We start from the raw sequence: 26,087 nt of genomic DNA, 5'->3' as shown, positions 1-26,087 counted from the left end.
CACAACGCTTCTATTTGGGCTTAAGGTTTGTCTACACATGAGGCTTAGTGCATGGAAGATCATGGTGTAAATACAGCACACTAACTGTCCATGTGGACCCTGCTACCACATGCTAAAAGTTCTGTAATGTACTTTAAAACAACAAAACACACTAAGGAAGTTTCATGTGCGGTAGCAGGGTCCACCTGGCCAGTTAGTACATGGCAAGGTAGGGTGTTGTAGATTTACAGTCCTAGATTCTTGCATGCTTAGTTTCCATATAGACAAGCCTTGAGTGTTCAAATTGGATGCTCAGTTTGGCAGAACAGTACTTCAATCTCTCTCTAATTAAGACTCCATGTTCCACCTTCCCCAAAGAGGAGTACTGCTGGTCAAACTATTCCATGAGTCAGAGATGTGCAGAGGACGCTCAGTCAAGAAACGAAGGTTACTCACACTCAGAACATTCATGAACAGTGAGGGGAGGGGGCAAGAGTGGTTGCAGGAGCACTGCGACAGGCACTTCTGTCAAAAGATTCCAATGTGAGAGCTGCACCGTCATCACATCCATGAGTGGGAATATGCAGAGTACACCTTGAACTCCAGTTAAAGGTGAATAACCTTCATTTCTTGCTGTTTTAATAATATACCCTGATATTATTCAATAATGATGAATTCAATACTAATGACCTTTTAGGGAAGGTGTAGCAATGGCTGGTAGCAGAATATTCACAGCTCAATAAAAATAAAGATCTCTCAAGAAGCCACCAAGGCTTCATAACCATAGTTTCTTCTTCCTGTGCCTGGTTTCAGAGTAGCAGCCATGTTAGTCTGTATTCGCAAAAAGAAAAGGAGTACTTGTGGCACCTTAAAAGCTTATGCTCAAATAAATTTGTTAGTCTCTGTGAGCTACAGCTCTCTTCATCAGATGCATTCAGTGGAAAATACAGTGGGGAGATTTATATACTCAGAGAACACGAAACAATGGGTGTTATCATACACGCTGTAAGGAGAATGATCACTTAAGATAAGCTAATACCAGCAGGGGGGTGGGGGGAAGAAAACCTTTTGTAGTGACAATCAAGGTGGGCCATTTCCAGCAGTTAACAAGAATGTCTGAGGAACAGTGGGTGGGGGGAGAATAAACAAGGGGAAATAGTTCTACTTTGTGTAATGACCCATCCATTCCCAGTCTCTATTCAAGCCTAAGTTAGTTGTATCCAGTTTGCAAATTAATACCAATTCAGCAGTCTCTCGTTGGAGTCTGTTTTTGAAGTCTTTTTGTTGTAATATTGCGACTTTTAGGGCTGTAATCGAGTGACCAGAGAGATTGAAGAGTTCTCCGACTGGTTTGTGAATGTTATAATTCTTGACATCTGATTTGTGTCCATTTATTCTTTTACGTAGAGACTGTCCAGTTTGACCAATGTACATGGCAGAGGGGCATTGCTGGCACATGATGGCATATATCACATTGGTAGATGTGCAGGTGAACGAGCCTCTGATAGTGTGGCTGATGTGATAAGGCCCTATGATGGTGTCCCCTGACTAGATATGTGGACACAGTTGGCAACGGGCTTTGTTGCGAGGATAGGTTCCTGGGTTAGTGGTTCTGTTATGTGGTATGTGGTTGCTGGTGAGTATTTGTTTCAGGTTGGGGGGCTGTCTGTAAGCAAGGACTGGCCTGTCTCCCAAGATCTGAGAGAGTGATGGGTCATCCTTCAGGATAGGTTGTAGATCCTTGATGATGCGTTGGAGAGGTTTTAGTTGGGGGCTGAAGGTGATGGCTAGTGGCGTTCTGTTATTTTCTTTTTTGGGCCTGTCCTGTAGTAGGTGACTTCTGGGTACTCTTCTGGCTCTGTCAATCTGTGTTTTTTCACTTCAGCAGGTGGGTATTGTAGTTGTAAGAATGCTTGATAGAGATCTTGTAGGTGTTTGTCTCTGTCTGAGGGGTTGGAGCAAATGCGGTTGTATCGTAGAGCTTGGCTGTAGACAATGGATCGTGTGGTGTGGTCTGGATGAAAGCTGGAGGCACTTAGGTAGGCATAGCGGTCGGTAGGTTTCCGGTATAGGGTGGTGTTTATGTGACCATCGCTTATTAGCACCATAATGTCCAGAAAGTGGATCTCTTGTGTGGACTGGTCCAGGCTGAGGTTGACGTTGGGATGGAAATTGTTGAAATCATGGTGGAATTCCTCAAGGGCTTCTTTTCCATGGGTCCAGATGATGAAGTTGTCATCAATATAGCGCAAGTAGAGTAGGGGCATTAGGGGACGAGAGCTGAGGAAGCGTTGTTCTAAGTCAGCCATAAAAATGTTGGCATACTGTGGGGCAATGCGGGTACCCATAGCAGTGCCGCTGATTTGAAGGTATACATTGTCCCCAAATGTGAAATAGTTATGGGTGAGGACAAAGTCACAAAATTCAGCCACCAGGTTTGCCGTGACATTATCGGGGATACTTTTCCTGGCGGCTTGTAGTCCATCTTTGTGTGGAATGTTGGTGTAGAGGGCTTCTACATCCATAGCGGCCAGGATGGTGTTTTCAGGAAGATCACCGATGGATTGTAGTTTCCTCAGGAAGTCAGTGGTGTCTCTGTCATAAATATAAAGGGAAGGATAAACCCCTTTGAAATCCCTCCTGGCCAGGGGAAAGCTCCTCTCGCTTGTAAAGCGTTAAGAAGCTAAAGGTAACCTCGCTGGCACCTGACCAAAATGACCAATGAGGAGACAAGATACTTTCAAAAGGTGGGAGGAGGGAGAGAAACAAAGGGTCTGTGTGTCTGTCTATATTCTGTCTTGGCCGGGGATAGACCCAAATGGAGTCTTAGAACTTTTAGTAAGTAATCTAGCTAGGTACATGTTAGATTATGATTTCTTTAAATGGCTGAGAAAAGAACTGTGCTGAATAGAATAACTATTTCTGTCTGTGTATCTTTTTTGTAACTTAAGGTTTTGCCTAGAGGGGTTCTCTATGTTTTGAATCTAATTACCCTGTAAGGTATCTACCATCCTGATTTTACAGGGGGGATTTCTTTATTTCTATTTACTTCTATTTTTATTAAAAGTCTTCTTGTAAGAAAACTGAATGCTTTTTCATTGTTCTCAGATCCAAGGGTTTGGGTCTGTGGTCACCTATGCAAATTGGTGAGGCTTTTTATCCAACATTTCCCAGGAAAGGGGGGGTGCAAGTGTTGGGAGGATTGTTCATTGTCCTTAAGATCCAAGGGTCTGGGTCTGTAGTCACCTAGGCAAATTGGTGAGGCTTTTTACCAAACCTTGTCCAGGAAGTGGGGTGCAAGGTTTTGGGAAGTATTTTGGGGGGAAAGACGCGTCCAAACAGCTCTTCCCCAGTAACCAGTATTTGTTTGGTGGTGGTAGCGGCCAATCCAAGGACAAAGGGTGGAATATTTTGTACCTTGGGGAAGTTTTGACCTAAGCTGGTAAAGATAAGCTTAGGAGGTTTTTCATGCAGGTCCCCACATCTGTACCCTAGAGTTCAGAGTGGGGGACGAACCTTGACAGTCTCGAAGATAGCTGGGAGTGCTGGTAGCCTAGGGCCTGAGGAGCGAGTCTACATAGCCAGACAATCCTGCTGTCAGGGTGCCAATGCCTGAGATGATGGGGTGTCCAGGATTTCCAGGTTTATGGATCTTGGGTAGCAGATAGAATACCCCAGGTTGGGGTTCCAGAGGTGTGTCTGTGCGGATTTGTTCTTGTGCTTTTTCAGGGAGTTTCTTGAACAAATGGTGTAGTTTCTTTTGGTAACCCTCAGTGGGATCAGAGGGTAATGGCTTGTAGAAAGTGGTGTTGGAGATCTGCCTAGCAGCCTCTTGTTCATATTCCGACCTATTCATGATGACGACAGCACCTCCTTTGTCAGCCTTTTTGATTATGATGTCAGAGTTGTTTCTGAGGCTGTGGATGGCATTGTGTTCTGCATGGCTGAGGTTATGGGGCAAGTGATGCTGCTTTTCCACAATTTTAGCCCGTGCACTTTGGCAGAAGCACTCTATGTAGAAGTCCAGTCTGGCTCAACCTTCAGGAGGAGTCCACCCAGAATCCTTCTTTTTGTAGTGTTGGTAGGAAGGTCTCTGTGGATTAGTATGTTGTTCAGAGGTGTGTTGGAAATATTCCTTGAGTCGAAGATGTCGAAAATAGGATTCTAGGTCACCACAGAACTGTATCATGTTCGTGGGGGTGGAGGGGCAGAAGGAGAGGCCCCAAGATTCTTCTGTTGAGCTAAGAGTATAGTTGGATAGATTAACATTATTGCTGGGTGGGCTAAGGGAATCATTGCTGTGGCCCCTTGTGGCATGTAGTAGTTTAGATAGTTTAGTGTCCTTTTTCTTTTGTAGAGAAGCAGAGAGTGTGTTGTAAATGGCTTGTCTAGCTTTTGTAAAGTCCAGCCACGAGGAATTTTGTGTGGAAGGTTGGTTTTTTATGAGTATCCACTTTTGAGAGCTCATTCTTAATCTTTCCCTGTTTGCTGTAGGGGATGTTGATCAGGTGGTTCCACAGTTTCTTTAAGAGTGTGTGGCACAAGCTGTCAGCATAGTCTGTGTGGTATGTAGATTGTAATGGATTTTTTACCTTCAGTCCTTTTGGTACGATGTCCATCTGTTTGCGTTTGGAAAGGAAGATGGTGTCTGTATCTGTACGAGTTTTTTCATGAAGTTGATAGATTTCCATTCCATACGGCTAAATGTAGTGCCTTGCATAATGACAGGTTTCAGAGTAGCAGCCGTGTTAGTCTGTATTCGCAAAAAGAAAAGGAGTACTTGTGGCACCTTAGAGACTAGCAAATTTATTTGAGCATAATCTTTTGTGAGCTACAGCTCACTTCATCGGATGCATTCAGTAGAAAATAAAGTGGCTCCCATGTACTGTGTCAGTTCCCTTGGCACAGAGGTTTGGAAGTTCAAATAGCAGTGTCCAGTAGGGGTTGTGCAGGCACCTTTCATGCTGACATGCCCAGGCATAAAGGAGGCAGTGCGACCCATTCACCCTCGGTTCCTTCTAACTGCCCTTCAAGGTAAGTGGGAAGACTGTGTCCTTGTTCAGTTAGTTACTGTTACAAATTATTAATCTTTTAATGTAGTTATTAGTTGCCTTGTCATTGACAACTTTTTTTAAAAAAAAGACAGCTAGTTTATAGTGGTCTGTGAGGCTAGTCAATTACTTTGTCAGTTTCAGGCTGAGCCCTGTTTGCAGGTTTCAAATTCTGGGAGTGTCAATTTCAGATTTGATGCTGAGGGCCTGCTCATCAGGCTTCAAGTTCTGGCCTTCCTGCAGGAAAGTCATTCTGCTCATGGATGAAGACAACCATTGCCTTTTTTGTTCAGGGGAATTTCATAGTGTGCTATCTCAAGCGCTTTTAAGACCGCACACAAAGGTCCAGAGAACATGGACTGAGGCTCTTTTTAACTGAAAAATCTGAGACCCCAGTCAGATGCTGATCTACCACAGTAATAAGGAAAATACTGAACAGATCTGTGGATCTGTATCTCCCTTCCCCCTTTTGGTTCCCACCTTTCTTTCTTCAGGGATACCTGAGCCACAATAACATCAGACTGTTAGGTCTTGCAGGTCATTCAATAAGCTTATGCCCTACAATTCTATACCATACACCTGATAGCCTCCCCATCTCTCTTCAGGGACCAGTTTCAAATAAGTTTCATGCACCAAGAGATATAATCTCTATTGGAGTTGGGTGCCATATAGCTGATACCACTTGCCTTCAGAGGAAAAGGATTTTAGTCTGCTTACTTTATGATACCAAAGAAAAAGGGAGGGTGGCAACCTATTCTAGATCTCAGGCTCCTCAACAGTTATATGTCCAATCCAAAGCTTTGCATGGTGACTCTGGCATCCATCACACCCGCATTAGATCTTATGGACTTGTTTAGTACCCTCAACTTGCAAGATGCTTATTTTCATGTGGCGATACACCCATCATACTGAAACTTTCTCTGCTTTGCAGTACTAAAGGACCATTATCAGTTCAAGGTTTTCTTGTTTGGTCACTTGATTGCACCTTGAGTTTTTACAAAGTGCCCATAAGTGATTATTGCTCATTTACATCATCAGGGTATTTGTGCCCATATCTTGATAATTGGTTAGTCTGAGGCAAATCAGTCCAGCAGGTTTCCAACTCAGTAAGATTGATTCTGTGCCTGTTTTCAGATTTAGGAATGAAACTCAACCTAAAGAAATCTCAGTTGATTCCATCCCAAACCATAAAGTTTATAGGTACTTTCCTAGACTCCAAAACACAGAGTATGACCCAAGGACCTCTTGATGCTGGCAAGGGCACAGGAATACATAAGGGTACGACGACCCCATTGGTTCACCAAAGGGGTAATGCCACACTGGTGGTCCTTATTTTCTGACCATACATCTCTCAATGATATATGTGAGGAATTGTGTGTGTGTGTGTGTGTGTGTGTATATATAATGTGTATATATACTAAAAAAATAACTTATCTCGGTCTGTAGTTAAAAGCGGGTCACTCAAAGTTAGCATGTCATGAGATAAACTCCTCCAGAAGGTGGGTGGGAGATGCTTATCTCCATGGTGGACCATTATGTATTGTATGTCATACAATAGGAGTGTACGATGAAGTGAGCTGTAGCTCAGGAAAGCTCATGCTCAAATAAATTGGTTAGTCTCTAAGGTGCCACAAGTACTCCTTTTCTTTTTAATAGGAGTGTTAGCATTTTAAGTCAAATGCTAATGAAGAGCTGTGGGAGACTTCAGAAAGGAATCACTAGGAAGAGGAAAAAGAAAAGGAGTACTTGTGGCACCTTAGAGACTAACCAATTTATTTGAGCATAAGCTTTCGTGAGCTACGCTGTAGCTCACGAAAGCTTATGCTCAAATAAATTGGTTAGTCTCTAAGGTGCCACAAGTACTCCTTTTCTTTTTGTGAATACAGACTAACACGGCTGTTACTCTGAAACCTGTCATTATGCTAGGAAGAGGAAAACAGTGTGTAGGTGGCATTGTTTTGAGGTCAACATCAAAGATCTGTTCTGGTATATTTGGGGGAGCAGAAAGACACCCTGACATCCTTCATTTAGGAAGTTAAACTGACAGCAGGTTTGCTTCATGAAAAAGAGATCTCAGCCAGACTTAGCTGAAAATGCTGAAAAGAACTTTGTGTGAGATAAACTTCTTTAGATAGAAGGATAACTTATTAGTTAAGTTTAGTATCAGAGGGATAGCCATGTTAGTCTATAAGGTGCCACAGGACTCTTTGCCGCTTTTACAGATTCAGACTAACAGATGTATTGGAGCATAAGCTTTTGTGGGTAAATACCCACTTCGTAAGTTTAGAATGTGTGTTATGATTTTGTTTGATATGTAACCATTTGTTCCCATCTCTTAAACTAGTTTTTATTTTAATCTCTATTCTTTCTTAAATGATTTTTTTTATTTTATAATTGAATTCAATTGCTGTGTGTAATACAGGAGTGGTGATCTAAGGTAAAACTGGTAAGCTATGTTCCTTGGGGACCAGAGGATCTGGAATTTCTGTGGGTATCCTGTGATCAGAGGTTGGATTCCACACGGGGATACTTCGAAGGGACTCAGGGCCATCTATTGTCAACCTGAAAGGCAACGAAAGGGCTGGTATAGCCCAAAGAAGAGTGCTTGAGTATCTGACAGGCTGGTTGCATTGTGGCACTAACACCCAGCTAACACAGGCAAGACTCCCTTGCACTGGAGGCAGGTGGTAACAAAAGACTCGGCGCTGGGTGCCCTGAGAAGTGTCACCTTGAGGGCTTGCCTATGGAGAGATTTCAGAATCTTTCCCGTCTGATCCTGTTGCTTCAGTCACACCCCGAGTAGCCTTGAGGCTACTCGGTCACATGGCTCTTACACCCAGGTGACATCTTTTGTCAGATTGAGACTGAGACCTTTTCTATCTTGGATCCAAGCATTCACAGGACGAACCAGCAAATCATGATTCCCTCAGTTGATACTCTTTTTGTCCCTTCATTAGTCCCTTCATTAGTGGTTAGAGCCAGACAATATTTATTAGGAATGCCCTTCTCCCCCGTATCTTCCACCCTGATATTAGATATTAGCAGCTGGGGTGCACATCTGGGTCAGTTCCAGACTCTCAGCCGATGAACCTCAGTAGCTCTTTCAACTCACATAAATATGCTGGAGCTGAGAGCTTTTTGTTTTGCTTGCAGATCGTTCCTACTGCTGTGGAGAAACCAAGCTGTACAGATTTTAACAGACCACGCCACAATAATGTATTACATAAACAGACAGGGAGGAACAAAATTCAGTCACCCTCTGTCAAGAAACCATTCTACTCTGGGAATAGTGCATCAGTAACTGCATAGCTCTCCTAGTGATATGTCTCCCAAAGGAATCGAATGCTCTGGCAGATGAACTAGGAGAAGTTGCTCCTTTCACTAGTAGTCTCTGAAGGAGTCGTTGCTAACACATATCTTCCAAAATGGGGATTTCAGAAAATAGATATCTTTGCATCCAAGGATAAGAAAAAATGCCCTCTTTTGCTCTCGAGGGGTCTGGGTTCTCTAGCACAGTGGTCTCCAAAGTGGGGTGCACAAGCCGATCGATTGGGGGGCGCAGCAGGAGGAGCATAGCTGGAGCAAAAGGGTGGCATGGCAGGAGGAGCACCGCTGGAGGGGGAAAAAAGTGGGGGGCGGCCTTGAGTCCTCCAGCCCGTGGAGGAGCAGGGGCAGCTGCGCAGCCAGTGGCCAGAAAGAAGCGGCAGTTTCCCCTTCAAAGCCGACCGGAGAGAAGCGGCACTTTGAAGGGGAAAGCACCCACTTCTCTCCATCCGCTGGCTGTGCAGCTGCCCCTGCTCCTCCTGAGTCCTCCGGCCCATGCTCTCAGGGCCGCATTCCGAAAGGGGCTTTAGAGCTGCAGCCCAGGGCCCCCTTAGCCCAGGGACCTGAAGCTCCTAGAATCCCTGCGTTCCGGGTGGGCCTGCCTGCCCCGGGGGGGGGGGGTGGGGGGCGGCTCCCAGAGTCGTGGCCATGGGGGTGGTGCTGCGCTGCAGAGAGCCACCTGCATGCCCCCTGCACCAAACAGAGCTGCCCCAGCCCTGAGCCTCTTCCCCCTACCCCTACCCTGAGTGCCCTCCCACACCCTAACTCCCTCCCAGACTGCACACTCCACCCTGGGCGCCCGCTGTATCACAAAGTGTTAAACCAAGATTTTCAAAAATAATAAAGCATATTCAATCACATTGCTCTCACTAAAAATATTATTATTATTATTAATTTTTTAGTGCAAGCAAAAAGGTCTTCGTACCTTTAATAAATAAAATATTTTAAAAATATTGTTTATTTCATCTTTCTCATTGTTTTTTAATTTCTTTTTTTGTGTTTTATAATTTACACAATATATTAGTACAGTAGTTCATGTATATAATTTATACATAAATAAATATACATATATTGGGAGTGCGTGCTCAAAAATTTTTTACTGATAAGGGTGTTCAATCAAAAAAGTTTGGAGACCACTGCTCTAGCAGATGAGTTTCTAATCTCCGGGTCACATCCCACTGTCTGTGTTCTCCCCCTTCACCCCCCCCCCCTTTTACTTTCCAGGATTCTAAGGAAAGTGCAGCAGGACAGTGCTTAGATGATTCTTGTACCCCCAGGATGGACTCATCAGTTTTGGTATCCAGACCTATTATAACTTTCCAATCATTTTGTCCAATAACTCTCCCATTTCTACCAGACATAATCTCTCGTGACTCAGAATGCATACTCTATCTCAGGGGTCAGCAACCTTTCAGAAGTGGTGTTCTGAGTCTTCATTTATTCACTTTTTAATTTAAGGTTTAACGTTTTTTAGAAGGTCTCTCTCTATGTCTATATATTGTATAACTAAACTACTGTCGTATGTAAAGTAAACAAGGTTTTCAAAATGTTTAAGAAGGTTCATTTAAAATTAAATTAAAATGCTGATCTTATGCTGCTGGCCTGCTCAGCCTGCTGCCAGCCTGGGATTCTGTTCACCTAGGCTGGCAGCAGGCTGAGTGGGGCCTGTGGCCGGGACCCTGGCTGGCAAGGGGCCGGCAGCCAGAACCCCAGACCAGCAGCGGGGTATGTGTGGGGGGTGCAGGAGTCAGGGCAGGGGGCTGGAGGCGTGTGAGGAGGGTGCAGGAATAAGGGCAGGGGGCAGGGTAGAGGGCTGGGAGTGTGTGGGGGAGTGCAGGGGTCAGGGCAGGGGGCTGGGGTTGTGGGCTATGGTCATGGGGGTGCTCCCAGCCCAGAGCGGCTCACAGAGGGGGCTGGAGGGGAAATGCCCTGATTCCACCCCCCTTCCCCAAGGCCCCGTCCCCACCCCCACCTCTTCTCCGTCTCCTTCCCGGAGCAGCGAGCATGCTGCGGCTCCACTTCTCCCCTCCCCCGTCCCCGTCCCATCAGATGATCAGCGGCAGGGAGGAGGGGCAGGAACCCAGCATGCTGGGGGAAGAGGCGGGGGTGTGGGGAGCTTGCCTGCCTTGCACCAGCAGGCAGGACCAAGCTTCTTCACCCTGCTCCTGGGGGGAAGGGTGGGGGGGATGGGGGCGGAGAAGAGCGGGCCGGGATGGGCAGGATTTTTAATGGCATGCTGCTGCCTGCCGAGGTCCCAGCTGCCAGCCCCCCTCAGCTCGCTGCCGGCCTGGGTTCGGCAGCGGGCTGAGTGGGACCGATGGCTGGGACCTGGCATGCAGCAGCATGCCATTAAAAATTGGTTTGTGTGCCATCGGTTGCCGACCCCTGCTGTATCTGGACCCACTGTGTCTTCACCGCACGACCTGGAAACTTCCAAGTTATACTTCTGGGGCAATTCTGCGCCAAAAAATTAAAAATTCCTTGCACAATATTATAAAATTCTGCAAATTTTATTTTTCAAAATAGCACTATATAATCATGCCAGGTTCAGTTATTTTGGTAATTTATTTCAAAATACCTGTCAGCAAATATGTCTGTAACAATACAGACAAACAACCAAATTTCCCCAGGAGTAGAGTTTAAAGAAACCCCTATGACAACCCAGTTCCTGCTTCTCTGCTCCCTCTGCCCCAGAGCCCAGCCATGGGGCCCACTCCAGCCAAGACACTCATACCCCCTACCCCCGAGAGTCCAGCCACACACCCTACCCCCCTCGGGCCTAGACACACACCCTCTGCCCCCCCAGCCAAACACTCACACCCTCCAGAGTCCAGCTGCAGCCCAGACACTCCTAGACCCTACCCTCCTAGAGGCCAGGGATCCAGAGGGAGAAACAGCCTGATGCTGGGTCCCTGGGCTTGCAAGGAGTTCCTTGCATTCTGCCTCCTCCTTCCTTCAGGGCATGCTGGGAACTGAAGCTGCTGGGAACCCTCCGGTTCCCTCCCCCTGGCCTTGTCTTCTATTTGGGAGCTGGCCTCTGCCAGGTCCAGTGGCCCCTAGTGGCAGCCAACATCTCTGCAGCCCATTTTGGGGGCGGGGGGAATTTTGCATGCCCAACATTAATTTCTGAAAAATTCTGCATTTTGCAGTGGCACAGAATTCCCCCAGGAAAAGTTAACATGATTGGATAGTTAACATGTAAAGTTAATATGATTGGATAAAGAATTTTCCAATGAAGTCAAGAGAATTTTCATGGAAAGTTAGAAAAACTTTGACTAGGAAAACATACATAGCTCAATAAAAACATTTTTTCCTAAGGATATGGTCAAAATATTCTGATCGCCTCTGAGTATCTAGTCCAGGATTAATGATATATCTTCTGTTGCTTAAAGTCAGGACTTTTGCTTAACTTCATCAAAGTTGCAATCTCAGACTTTCATCCTTTTATTCAAGGTTCTTTGTGTTTTCTTATACAACTGTCAAAATATTTAAGAGCCCTATTGTACTATCTTAGAATGAGATCTTTCAGACAATCTCTTAAACTCTTTACAGCAGTGGTTTTCAAACTTTTTTTCTGGCGACCCAGTTGAAGAAAATTGTGATGCCCATGACCCAGTGGAGCTGGGGATGAGGAGTTTGGGGTGTGGGAGGGGCTCAGGGCTGGGGCAGAGGGTTGGGGTGTGGGGGTGAGGGCTGCGGCATGGGGCTGGGAATGAGGGGTTCAGGGTGTGGGCGGGGGCTCTGGACTGGGGAATGGGGTTGGGGTGTGGGAGGGGGTCAGGACTCTAGCCTGGGGCTGGGAATGAGGAGTTTGGAGTGCAGAAGGGGGCTCTGGGTTTGGGGGCGCTCAGGGCTGAGGCGGGGAGTTGGGATGAGTGAGGGGGTCAGGGCTGTGGGGTGGGGCTGGGAATGAGGGGTTTGGGATGCAGGAAGGGGCTACGGGTTTGAGGGGGGGCGGAGATCAGGTCTGGGGCAGGGGATTGGGGTGCAGGCTTACCTCTGGCGGTTCCCAGTAAGTGGCGCAGGCGTGGTGCAGAGGCAGGGTTTCCACCTGTTCTAGCACTGCGGACTGCACTGCACCCCGGAAGCGGCCAGCAGCAGGTCTGGCTCCTAGGCGGAGGCGCGCAAACGGCTCCACACAGCTCTTGCCCGCAGGCATCGCCTCCCCAGCTCCCATTGGCCAGTGCTCTGGGTGGGGGCAACACACGTAGCTCAATGGCCCCCTCACCTAGGAGCCTGACCTGCTGCTGGCTGCTTCCAGGGCACAGCGCGGTGTAGGAACAGGCCCGGTTGGCGGTGCTGACCAGAACTGCTGCAACTCAGTGCTTTACATTCTGCAGCCCAGTACTGGGTCATGACCCACAGTTTGGAAACCACTGCTTTAAATGTATCAAAATGTAGACAAAACTCATCTCAGATATTAACCAAATAGATTGTGAACAGTATCAAGATTTCATATGTCATCCATAAGTTACAGCTACCAAGTTGAGTGACTGCACATTCTACCAGTAGCCAAGCTACCTCAGCAGAGTTCCAGTCATTGAAATTTGTAGAGCAGTGACATGGTCCTCAGTTTGCATGTTTACCAACCATTACTCTCTCGTATCAGCATCTGGGGTGTATGCTGAGTTTAGAAGACCAGTTCTACTGTCCATGTGCAGATGAGCTCCTATCTCTCACTGCTTAGCTTACCAAACTGCTAGTTAATCACCATAAGTGGGAGCCACATGCAGAGGACCTTGAAGAAAAAGAAACAGTTACTTACCTTATAGTAAGTGGTGTTCTCTGAGATGTTTTGTGCATGTGGATCCCACGACCCCATCATCCATACTTGCAGCTCAGAAACTCCTCTTGAAACTCTGAGTGGTGAAGGAATGAGAGAATGGGTCACTTTGCCCCCTGTGAGGAAGGGACACATGGGCATAATCCTTTAGCTGGCTGTGTGTTAAATGCAACAGTCTGCATTATGGTTTTTTATATTACCCCCCAAAGCCCCAAATGAGTTCAGAGTTGTGGTTCCAGCGCAGTTCTTCTTGATAAACTTTGTTGAGAGCTGCTGATAGGTGCATCAGCAAGAATGTTTGTGTTTCAGCTGTGACATTGAGAGAGACTAGTGCAACCTGAGCTGTCACGATTCCTTATCAAAGTCTGGAGCTTGAGCATTTAGGACTCAGGCATTAATAGAGTACAGGTATTGTCATAATTTTCCCTGTAATTTTGCCCATGAAAAGGAGCATGGAGATAGGGTAGTAGCTAGCTGGGTTATCAGTAGCTAGTAGTAGTTTTTTGAATTCTGCCCAAGCAGCTACATGCTTCTCAACATTAGTAAACTTTCATCCTGAAAGGAAGTGCTGATGTTGGTCAACTTTGGTCCCAGGTAGTATTGACTATCCATGAAGAACAGTAAGTTTTGCATGTGGTTGCACAGGGGTCACTGCTTTCAGTGCTTCTGCCTCTGCTTATTCTTCCATAAACTGAGATTATATTGTCTGGTTTTTTTTTCCCAGGGAAGTGGGAAGAGAGCACTTCTTGGTGGAAAACTGTAGTCTCAGGTCGACCTAGATTGATTAATTAGTTCACAAATGAAATTCTATGGCAGAGGAGCAAAATCTTCGTTTCTTTCACAGACGTAATATAGTCTTTCAAGAACTTCTTATGCAGTTGACTGATTGTCTTGTCCTATTTGTGCACAAGTTTCCTGTCTTCATGCTTCTCCTATTAGCAGCAGGTGGAAAAAAGAAAACTTTGTCATGGTAATCCCTCTGCATAAGAAGTTTGCTGTTTCTTACTCACTTTTTGTTTATCTCCAGCAGGTGAGAACAATCTTGTAATTGCGTAAGTTCTTATACTGTGCTCATCTCTCTGGTATCTAAATACCTGATTGTTTCCTATGTGTTGGTTTTTGCTTATGATAATAAGTTGAAATTTTTTTTCTTCTTCAAGGTATGGAATATATGAACGATGTAGAGAGTTGGTGGAAGCAGGTTATGATGTACGGCAGCCAGACAAAGAAAACGTTACACTTCTCCACTGGGCTGCAATCAACAACAGAATAGATCTGGTGAAGTATGTATTAATATATAGCTAAACATCAATGACTTCTTTAAGTAATTTGTGTGTTTGTCTATAATGCTAAATAGATTTCATAGTTCCTTTTTAAGCCCACTCGTTCTCAATTTTAAGGGTAAAAAATAGGGCTGTCGATTAATCGCAGTTAACTCACGCAATTAACTAAAAAAAAAAATTAATTGCAATTAAAAAAATTAATCATGATTAATCACCCTGTTAATAGAATCTCAATTGAAATATATTAAATATTTTTGACTGTTTTTCTACATTTCAAAATATATTGACTTCAATTACAACACAGAATACAATGTGTACAGTACTCACTTTATATTAATTTTATTACAAATATTTGCACTGTAAAATGATAAACAAAAGAAATATTATTTTTCTATTCACCTCATACAAGTACTGTATGTACACCAGTTTTGTACCAATGTAAATAATTCTACATCTGTAAGTTCAACTTTCATGGTACAGAGATTGCACTACAGTACTTGTAATGAGGGAATTGAAAAATATTATTTCTTTTGTGTTTTTTTTACAGTGCAAATATTTGTAATAAAAAATAGAATACAAAATGTATTTTAGATTTATCTTGTAACTGAAATCAATATATTTGAAAATGTAGAAAACATCCAAAAATATTTAAATAAATAGTATTCTGTTATTGTTTAACAGCACAATTAATCGCGATTAATTTTTTTAATAGCTTGACAGCCCTAGTAAAAAATAAAAGCCAGAAACCCCAGTCTAGATATTTTGCAGAATCTCTGTGATGCCGTAGTACCCAAGAATAAGACCTGTTAAATGTTTAGTAGCCAGTTGTTTTTTTTTTGTCTTATACAATACAAGAAGTGATGACCAAAGAAAAAATCCTTTAGGTTTTTAGAACAGAGACTAAAGTAAGTAAGGAATAATCATTAGTGTTTGTTACTCTGCAAGGTCATAGGTGTGTGAATGGTACATATGATTCCTTTTGCATTAATTAAAAAAATGAGCTAAATGTATACACTAGATAGGTAGTCAGTATAACATGGGGGTTGGCAGGATGCCAAGAGCACTTGACATTAAGTTCACTGACTCAATGGCAGGTTTCAGAATAGTTCTACTGTGTTAATGTGCATGTGCAGCCACACACACAACCAAATATGAAAAGGCAAAAATGAGGCATAAAGAGATTCTCCAGGTAGTCTCTAGGTCCTATCTGTTGTTATAGGTTCTTTGGCCACCAGATCCTTCACGAAGCCACAGTTGTCATCATGATTTGCTTTTTAAGGGCACTTTTTTCCTGTTGCAGTTCATTTTGCCTTCCATTATGCAGAACCACTGACGGAGAAATACAGACATGGAAGTACATTAGTCATTGGTTTTGAAAGGCAGAAGAACAAGTGTTATTGCAGCTCCCATGGCAAAGACAACTAATCTCCTTTTACACCGTCATGGAAAAGTGTAAAAGAATAACAAGACTGATTGTATGTCCATTTTCTTTTAGATAAAAAAAACAGGCAGTCTTCTACCTCTCCCTATCATTTTGAGGGAGAGTCTATGTACAGAACTGATAAAATGTAAGACACCTGATTTCTTTAAACAACCAGGGCTCTTTTGTGAGAGAGGGTTTTGTCTTTTTCTTGCTCTTCTTCCCTTTTTTATACCCCTTCTTATTTTCCTTCTCCTTCTGGCTTGTCTGACAACTGCAGTGGCTGGAATGTCAAAGAAGTCTTAAACAACTTAAACTACCAACATATATGTATTTTTTTTGTCTGGTATCTATATTGCTTTATTAAAAAAGGTACAGTAGCATCTGAAAGCCATTGTTAAAAAGTAATCTTACTTGTATTTTCTTATTCATTCAGTAAATCCAAGGGGTTGACCAGTGTTGAGTTCTTGGATGACATGTGCTCATATTACAAATACTCCCCTCTCAGTTGGCACTGTTCTTAATAGAGTCCAAAGGCTGAATGAGCGCTGAAACAGAGCTATTCTCTCCTCCAAAAACGGAACTATTCTCCCCTACAAGGTCATTCCCTTGTCAGGGATTTGCTGAAAGTATAGAAGTGATGTAGGTGAGAATTGAAGTTAATGAGGAAGTTCTGCACAGTACCATGCCTGTCTGATGGCTAGTTCTGAGTAGTGTAGTTATTCACTCACTTTCATAAGCACTAAATTCACCTGCAAAGTTATATATAAAAAACCTCCCTCCTGACTATGCACTTGCTCCCCTCTTTCTTTATTAAATTTAAAAGCAAATGTAAACCCTGTAGTTATGTCACTCCTAACTGGCTGCATGCAGGCCTGCCTCACTGTGAAAGAGGCAAACAGTTAGTGATATATAACTTGTCTTTGTTGGCATTTAGAATTTAAAAAAGAGACCCAATATTCTCCATGTTTCTTCTATTGTAGATTTTCTTGTAACTAGGTGTTTTGAGACCTATCATATGATTTCTTCATACATGATTTACTAGCAAAATAACTTATTGAAAATTGAGAGGGTAATGAACCAAAATGACAGATCTGAACATCCACCAGGTTAGGGATGGCTTGGAGGGTTGTTTTGGAGTCCAGATCAGAATTTTACAGGTGGTTTCTTGCTTTATACTGGGCTGAACACCTCCAAATTTTAAGATGCCTGAAATCTGGATCTGAGACCAAATTTTGCATGTAAGATTCAGTTTTAACTGTTAGAGGTTTCCATTGACCTGCACTGAAGTAACTGTATTGTTAAAATTTCTGACAAGACTTGTGCTTAAAAAAATGTTTGCCTTTTTTGTTAGTTAGCTATGACTTACATTGTCTTCCACATTTTACCAATTTAATCTCTCAGGGAAAGCATACTTCAGTAGGGAAAAGAATTATCTCAGCTCACAAAAACTGCACATATGTTATAAATATGAATTGCTACAGATTAAATGTGGATAATTCAATTTGTCCTACAGGTGGTTAGTCTGCTAAAAAATGTTTTTCAGAAAAATTAATTTCTATCCAGTCATTTTTAAAGTATCTAATTTTTTTTGTCCTCTGTCTAATAACTGTAATTGAGAAGCGTGTAAAATCTTTACACTTGGTTAAAAGCATAACAGAAACATTCATTCTTGGAACAGTGATTTCAGTAGGGACATTCCAGTGATAATACGTGCTACAAATTGAATTGTCTAAAACTGTGTTTTACCTTCACTAAAATTCTGCAAGTATTCCTGTCTGTTTTCCATAGTCAAACACAAAGATCTCTTTTACTCCACTGAACTTAAATTATAACTTAGTTTTTTAAAAAAATATTGTAAATAACCTTCCATCTATTTATAATAATGTAAATCTTTTTACATTAACACATATAGTGATAACTAAATTAGCAATCTTGCAGTTAATAAAAGTAATGTTAAAATAAGACTAGACCAGCAAAAAGCTGTGTGTATCAAAAATTCAAGACTGGTAATTTCAAGGAGAAGATCTGTTATAGGAAGGCTGGGCATATTTTTTTTAAACCTGCATCTTATGTCTCTTTTTAATTATATGTTTGTCACTTATCTTTCATGTTTATGATTGTAATCAAAACAATTTAGATTAAATGTATATTTTTCATTATGTTTTTAGATTCTACATATCAAAGGGTGCTATTGTTGATCAGCTGGGAGGAGATTTAAATTCCACCCCACTTCACTGGGCAACGAGGTGGGGAAAAAGTCTGGATTTTCTGTACTTCCAGTTTAGACAGCAATTTGTTGTTTGTTATTTGAATTAGATTCCATTATATACTTCTATTATGGGTATGAGTTGTGTCTCCATGTACGAGTGAACTTGAGAAACTGGGTTGGTGGCAGTAACTGAGTACATTTATATGTTTGGTCTCTAAGGACGGGACATTCAGTTCATCTGAAACTAGCAAACTGGTCTATAGATGTAGAAGAGGCTGATCATTATGATAAGAGAGGATATATATTGTATAAAAATTTGAGTCAGTTGTCGCTTTGCGGCTCTTCACTGTTGCTTTGAGAATCTTGCTATTGAGTATCTGGTGGTATCTAGTAATACAGAAGTGGAGGATGACAGTCAGGAGACAGTTTGTGTCTGATGCTGTCCAGAGCATTGCCTCATAAATTCAGGAGATTATTAAAGGTGCATTTTAAACACCAGGAGAGACCAGAATTATTATGTAGGACACTGTCAAAGAATAAAAGGGGTGGATGAACTCCTGTGTACAGTACTGGACAGACAACTGTCTTCTAATAGTTACTCCTTCAGATACAGTTAAGTAGAAATGAATGGGAAAGGAAGTGTATATGTACTAATATTCATAATTATGTACTGCAAAAAGAAGGCCTGGGATATTGGCCTTTGGAACATTTAAAATATTAAATTATGTTGATACTTGGCAATGAAAAATCCACTCATTAAGCTAATGTGTTCGGCTTAATTTTAAATATTAAAACTAATTTATTCCTTTTGGGTTAAAGATCATATTTGGTTATATATGTATTATAAGGTGAACTGTTAAACAGATTATTACTGCTCTAAATTAAATCAGGTTCAGAGAAAATTTGTGTCACTTTGAACACCAATTGACCAAAGCCATATTCTGATTGACTGGAAGGGCCTGTTTTGTGGTGTCGCAGCTGTGCACTAACTGACAACTGTGCATATTTGGCACCTTATCACAAAAATGGTGAGAACCCTGATGGCTATTATGCTAAAAAGATTTTGTGGATGCTTTTACTGCAGTGCAGGAAAAGTGTCGGTCCCAAAGCAGCACTCGTTTTCCCCGTAATAGAAGGATACGTTGCATCTCCTCCCTGCAAAAATGAAATAAAAAAAATCAACTAATCTGTTCATAGACTTTTTTAAAAAAAAAAAACAAAACCCAAAATTTAAAATTAATTAGTCTCATACTTGGTTGTTCACATATTTGCAGAATCAGATGCATAGTGATCATCGTTTTCAAAGGAAAAGTTGTCTTAATCTTCAATTCAGAGTGATATAGTGATATAATTGTTTAATTAATTAAAAATGTTGGAATTTAACATTTTTCCTATCCAAATATGTTACCAAATTTTATATATATAATTAACCAGGTGTGTTTGTGTTCACTGTTATGTTTAGACAGGGTCACTTATCCATGGTTGTACAACTGATGAAGTATGGTGCAGATCCATCACTAATTGATGGGGAAGGATGCAGCTGTATTCACTTGGCTGCCCAGTTTGGGCATACATCTATTGTTGCTTACCTGATAGCAAAGGGACAGGTAAATTCAAATAAAATAACACATTTTAATAAATAGACTCCTAAAGAGAATATTTCAGTAGTAAGAAAATAGTTAAAAACTGTGCTTACAATTTGAGTAATGTAATGTTCTGTCGTTTTGGAAACTGTAATGTCTTTTTGTATTATTACTTTTTTGTAGTTTTAGACTACTGCATTTTAATTGAAGCATATACCATCTGTTAACAGTTGTGCGAGCACTTTAGCTTTTGTTCATATGTGTTTAATGCCAGTATAATATGTGTAAATACTAGTGAATTTATATATTATTTTCCTTACTTTCATTGAATATCATTTTAATTAAGTATATTTCACTTATCCACAAATCTCCAAAACATTGAAACCTCACGTAAACAGCCAAACAAGGCAAAAGAGGCATGATGATATCATGAGACTGAACATTTTTGTTTTAGCTCCCTGTACACCTTTGTGCATACACCCAACAAAACAATTAATAGAACAATCTCCCCATCCTTGCTGTGGGATGTGTCAATACATCTATAAAAAATAATTTGCTTCTCAGATTAACTCATCTAATGTCCCACCATTCTTCATTTTGTGTGTCTGAAAGGTATCATTAAACCAAAGTCACCATTACTATTTTCAAAATAAATTATAGATAAGGCTAAGATTTTTTTTTTTTTTCCACAGAGGTTGCAGAAGTCACGGAATCTTGTCACGGTTGCAGAAGTCACGGTGACTTCAAGCAACCTCTGTGAATTCAGCCCTAGCGGCCGGGAGTGGCGGGGGGACCTGAGAGCGGTCCCTGCAGCTGCCAAAACCTCTGCTGGCAGTGTGGGGACCCTGCAGCTGGGCTCCCCATTTTGTCAGGGATATGTTTAGTAAAAGTCACAGACAGGTCACGGGCTTCCGTGAATTTTTCTTTATTGCCCATGACCTGTTTATGACTTTCACTAAAAATATCCATGAAAATATCTTCGCCGTAATTATTGGCTAGCTTGCACACATTACTCAGCACTGTTTTGTTCTTGGTAGAGGAGAGTTCAGGTATGGTCTCCATAACTCATTTAAAAAAAAAATCCCCTCTTATATTTTTTTACTAGGTACTTCCAATTGTGTATCTTTGTTATGCTGCTGTTCATTCAAATCAGTCTGATGAAATTTAACATGACCATAAAAGTCAGTTACAAAAAATTAGTCTGTTACCACTTACGCATTATGTAAAATATAAGTTGAAATCATTTTAATAACATCCCAGCATTACATACTATAACCCATTCTTTGTAGTAACAATCTTTTAAGCAATACAACAAAATCTAGTGAATCTAACACCTCTATCCCTGTAGAATCGGTGTCTTTGTGCAAATAATCCTATAGCTATTAAGTATCAGCATATTGTGTAATTAAAAACAATACATTCCAGGTAAATGCTCTGTAGCAGGCAATGACTATCCAGGCATAACTGAGCTCCATCAAGCTGTTTTCTACTTTATTCTTGTTTTCTGGCTGCTTTGACCTTGTAAACATATACAGTATACTCCCATTTATCCAAAATTCTATTATTCAAACCTCTGCATTTTCTGAATCCCGTTCTTGTCCACCATGTATCGCATGCTGGGGCATAAAGAAGGGATTCAGATAATGTGAAGGTTTGGATAATAGAACAGAGACCCCCTGAACAGGACTCTGAGGAAGAGGCGGAGCTCCCGGCCATGAAGGAGGTCACCTGCTGCTAAACGGCTCTTGCAGCGGACCAGGGAACCCTCTGCATCCTGCTATCATGGGAGTGAATGAGTAGGACCATGACGTCAGAGCTGTAGAGGGCTCCCTGCCCTGCTGCAGGGCCAGTGACACCCAATCCCTAAAGGCACAAGATAGAGGGAAGACTGAAGTCCTGGCAGGGCAGAGCAGAGTCCCAGTCCCAGAGTCTGTGCTCTGCCCCATACTTTGCCCCTGCAGAGACTGAGTGTCACCAGCCCTTCAATAATTCAGGGAGCCTTCTGCAGCCCTGTTGTCAGAGGAGTGAGTGAGTGGAGCAGGGCAGAGTAGAGACCCCTGGCCAGGACTGCAAGGAGGAGGAGGACGACGACGAGACTCCAGCTGCTGGGGAGGCTATCCCACTACTGAATGGCTTCTACCCTCTTGATTATTCACACTCTAGTTTATCCAGATAAAACCCGTGTCCCCCATGCTATTTGGATAATTGGGAGTATATTGTATTATATTTAGTTCCTTTATAAAGTAGCTGAGATGGAACAGCAGATGGTGCTGTAGCACAGATAACTATCTTCAATCTCATATTGCTGTATATCAATCCTTGCCTCATATTTACTTTCTGCTTAGATTCTGCTGTATAGTGACAACAGTAGCAGAAAATAGTCTTGGTATATTCTTTCTAACTTTTAAAATACTTTTTCAAAGCTGTTGCTTTTAGTAATCAATTTTTTAGGGCTGTCAAGTGATTAAAAAAAATAATTGTGATTATTCGTGCAATTAATCATGCCATTAAACAACAATAGAATACCATTTATTTTAAATATTTTTGAATGTTTACTACATTTTCAAATATATTAATTTCAATTACAACACAGAATACAAAGTGTACAGTGCTCACCTATATTTATTTTTGATTAGGTATTTTTACTGTAAAAAAAAAAAAAAAGTATTTTTTAGTTCACCTCGTACAAGTACTGTAGTGCAATCTCTTTATTATGAAAGTTGAATTTACAGATGTAGAATTATGTACAAAAGAACCTGCATTCAAAAACAAAACAATGTAAAACCTTAGAGCCTACAAGTCCACTCAGTCCTACATCTTGGTCAGCCAATCACTCAGACAAACAAGGTTGGTTACAATTTGCAGGAGATAATGCTGCCTGCTTCTTGTTTACAATGTCACCTGAAAGAGAGAACAGGCATTTGCATGGCACCGTTGTAGCTGGCGTTGGAAGATATTTATATGGCAGATGTGCTAAAGATTCATGTGTCTCTTCATGCTTCAGCCGCCATTCCAGAGGACATGCTTCCATGCTGATGATGGGTTCTGCTCGATAATGATCCAAAGCAGTGCAAACTGAGACGTTCATTTTCATCATCTGAGTCAGATGCCACCAGCAGAAGGTTGATTTTCTTTTTTGGTTGTTCAGGTTCTGTAGTTTTCGTATCAGAGTGTTGCTTTTTAAGACTTCTTAAAGCATGCTCCACACCTCGTCCCCCTCAGATTTTGGACGGCACTTCAGATTCTTAAACCTTGGGTCGAGTGCTGTAGCTATTTTTAGAAATCTCACATCAGTACCTTCTTTGTGTTTTGTCAATCTGCTCTGAAAGTGTTCTTAAAACGAACATGTGCTGGGTCATCATCCGAGACTGCTATAACAAGAAATACATGGCAGAATGTGGGTAAAACAGAGCAGGAGACATACAATTCTCCCCCCAAGGATACAGTCACAAATTTAATTGACACATTTTTTTTTAACGAGCATCATCAGCATGCAAGCATGTCCTCTGGAATGGTGGCTGAAGCATAAAGGGGCACACAAATGTTTAGCATATCTGGCATGTAAATACCTTGCAATGCTGGCTACAAATGTACCATGCAAATGCTTGTTCTCACTTTCAGGTGACATTGTAAATAAGAAGCAGGCAGCAGTATCTCATGTCAATGTAAACAATCTTGTTTGTCTTAGCGATTGGCAGAAGAAGTAGTAGGACCGGGTGAACTTGAAGGCTCTAAAGTTTTACATTGTTTTGTTTTTGAGTGCAGTTATGTAAACCCCCCCAAAAAATCTGAATTTATAAGTTACACTTTCACGATAAAGAGATTGCACTTCAATACTTGTATGAGGTGAATTGAAAAATACTATTTCTTTTGTTTATCATTTTTACAGTGTATATATTTGTGATCAAAAATAATAATACAAAGTGAGCACTGGGCACTTTGTATTCTGTGTTGTAATTGAAATCAATATTGAAAATGTAGAAAAACATCCAAAAATATTTAATAAATTTCAATTGATATTCTATTGTTATAAGTGTGATTAATCACAATTAATTTTTAGTTAATCGTGTGAGTTAACTGCGGTTAATTGACAGCCGTACAATTTTTATTAAACTGTTTGTGTAGTTAAACAGATAAAGTTTGTTATACTAATCATTATGCAGTAAGGTACACATGAAGATGTTGACCAAACATAGTAGATAAATGTGTGTTTGAAAAGCATAAATGGTGTAGATAGAAATCAATAGAATTTTTATTAAGGATCTCGCCCTGCATCAGAAAATTCCATAATCATGCATTTTGTTAATGAATTTTTATGTGTGTGTGTAAAACAGTGACTTTTGGTAATGCTTTTTATGTATGTGTAATATATACACAGTGTTTTTTCTTTCAAAAGTCATTGGTTAAAGCAGCACTGTTGGGTTTAAAATATATATTTATTGCAATCAAACTACAAATTTATAAATAAATAAATAAAAACTTGTATATTAGTTGCAAAAACACCAAAGAAATGTTTCTTTATAATTGTTACACACTATATAAATAATAAACTTTTATTACATATGTAATATATGTATAAATATATAATTTTATTTCAAAAGAAACTGTGTGTATAGGGAGGTGTGAGTGTATGGATGTGTAGCTGTATTTTGTTTCTTTTGGAATTAAAAATATCCTCATGGAAACATTTCTCCTGGTCATGAGTTTTGTAAAAGATTATTACTACTAAACCTAAAAATTGTGCCCGTTTTGCCTTTACAATGTCTGTTTAATATTACATGATGAATCTGTAATCTGTATTAATTACTCTGGCTATTTTGGAAAACAGCTCAGAAAATGAAGTTGAAAAATTATGCATTGTGCCTGCATATGTTATCAAAATCCATAGTAATTTAATCAATAAACATTGTGGTGTTATGTATTTAGGTATGTTTTTACATATTTATAGTTATTGAAGTTAAAATATTATTTCATGTTTTGTAATAGAGAAAGATAATGGAAAATTTACAAAACCACACTTCTATGTGTATTTTAAAAGCAAAAATTTTATACAACCTTTTATGAAACTATTCTGCCATTGCACTTGTAAACTCCCATCCTGTAAATGGATGCAAGTAACTGCGCATACGACTAGCTCCATTGAGTGAGTTCAGTAGGAATACTCAGATCCAGGAAGTTAATTACTCATTTGCAGAATTGATGCCCTGCAGTCACTCAGCTCTCCCTGTGTTCACTCTGGTTCCCACCTGCTTCTTTATGGCACTGTCTGGGAATGGAAATTGCAATTACTGTTGCCCAGATAGGATCCTTATCCTGTTACTTGTGAATTTTGACCTTCCTCTACCAAGTGCTCAGTGTCTCTCCAAGACTCCTGTCACTAGCTGTCCACAAGTATCAGAATCTACAACCCAGTTTAGGTTGTCATAGATAAAAACAGATTCTTTCTACAGATCAATGAAATAGAGAGGAAAAACTTGAAGCAAGGTGGTTTTAAAATAAAACCACTGTACTTGTTTATCTTGTCACTACATAAAGTGGTACAAACCAATTTCAAAGGTTGCTTACGTAAATTGTTGAAAAATCATGAAGACGTTGCCAAGCACTAATTCATTTTTTTAACACTCATAGCTGCAGTACTGCTCAGAAACTCTGATTCTGAGCAGTGCCAAGGACTACTTGGTGGGTGGAGTGTGTGTGTATGTAACCTTTGCACTCATGAAGCTTGGGCCCTATGTTTCTGGGCTTGGCCCTCTTGCACAACTAAAGTAGCTATGAGGCTGCTCTAAGCGTTACTGGATGTCCCTGGCTCCAAGGACCATTCTGGCAGCCATGGATCAATGGGATATAAGCATGCCCCAACCCTCGTCCCTTTTCCCCTGGGCAGTTCCCACTGCACCATTAGGAGTAAAGATGTGTGGAAACTGGAATTTTTTCTTTGAGCGATTTATCCACACAGATTCCACTCTGGGTGCACATGTAACTCAGGCGTGTGAGGTTGGATTCCTTTGAATAGCAGTGTCCACGCTTGTGCCCTGAGTGCACTTTCGCTCCCTGAATCTGAAATGATAAAGTGTGGGCCAGCCGCAACCTGCACTTAGTTCCTTTTTACTGCTTGTGACTGTTAGACCTTGTAATATCCACATTCTTTGATCTTAGCAAGTAGCTAGCACAATTCTTTCTCTCACAAGGAAAAGTTTGTTAGCATTAGTTCTTGTTGATAAATTTTCTTTGCCCATTGCTTTGAAGTACTTAATTTTAGATACAGTAATGATAGTTCCCACTTCCATTCCATACAAGAGATCTCTCCTTTGTGCAGAGCCCCCTTGTACAGTGGTTAACCCTAAGTCACCGGCGTTAAAGATCTACTCCTGTGACATTGCTATGCCCATGAACAACAGACGCTCCTTGTGTCTGCTGTCCTTTGAAGAGGGCTGTGCTCTCGAGATCTGCAT

At 41.3% G+C, this 26,087-nt stretch overlaps 1 protein-coding gene across 3 annotated transcripts in view; it reads left to right on the top strand.

The window, feature by feature from the left end:
• The window catches only part of ZDHHC17 (zDHHC palmitoyltransferase 17), a 128,925-nt gene that overhangs the window by 28,765 nt on the left and 74,073 nt on the right, over positions 1-26,087 (top strand). For all 3 annotated transcript variants that reach the window (XR_013347832.1, XM_077832699.1, XM_077832706.1), the window contains 3 exons: positions 14,298-14,420; positions 18,012-18,089; positions 19,515-19,659. Coding sequence is in view for 2 of the 3 variants with exons in the window: in XM_077832699.1 (XP_077688825.1) it covers positions 14,298-14,420; positions 18,012-18,089; positions 19,515-19,659 (346 nt within the window). In the remaining variant the exon portion in view is untranslated. The remainder of the gene's footprint in view (positions 1-14,297; positions 14,421-18,011; positions 18,090-19,514; positions 19,660-26,087) is intronic.

This window comes from Eretmochelys imbricata, chromosome 1, assembly GCF_965152235.1.
Source record: "Eretmochelys imbricata isolate rEreImb1 chromosome 1, rEreImb1.hap1, whole genome shotgun sequence".
NCBI lineage: Eukaryota > Metazoa > Chordata > Testudines > Cheloniidae > Eretmochelys > Eretmochelys imbricata.
This window is presented reverse-complemented; position numbering and strand designations above follow the sequence as displayed.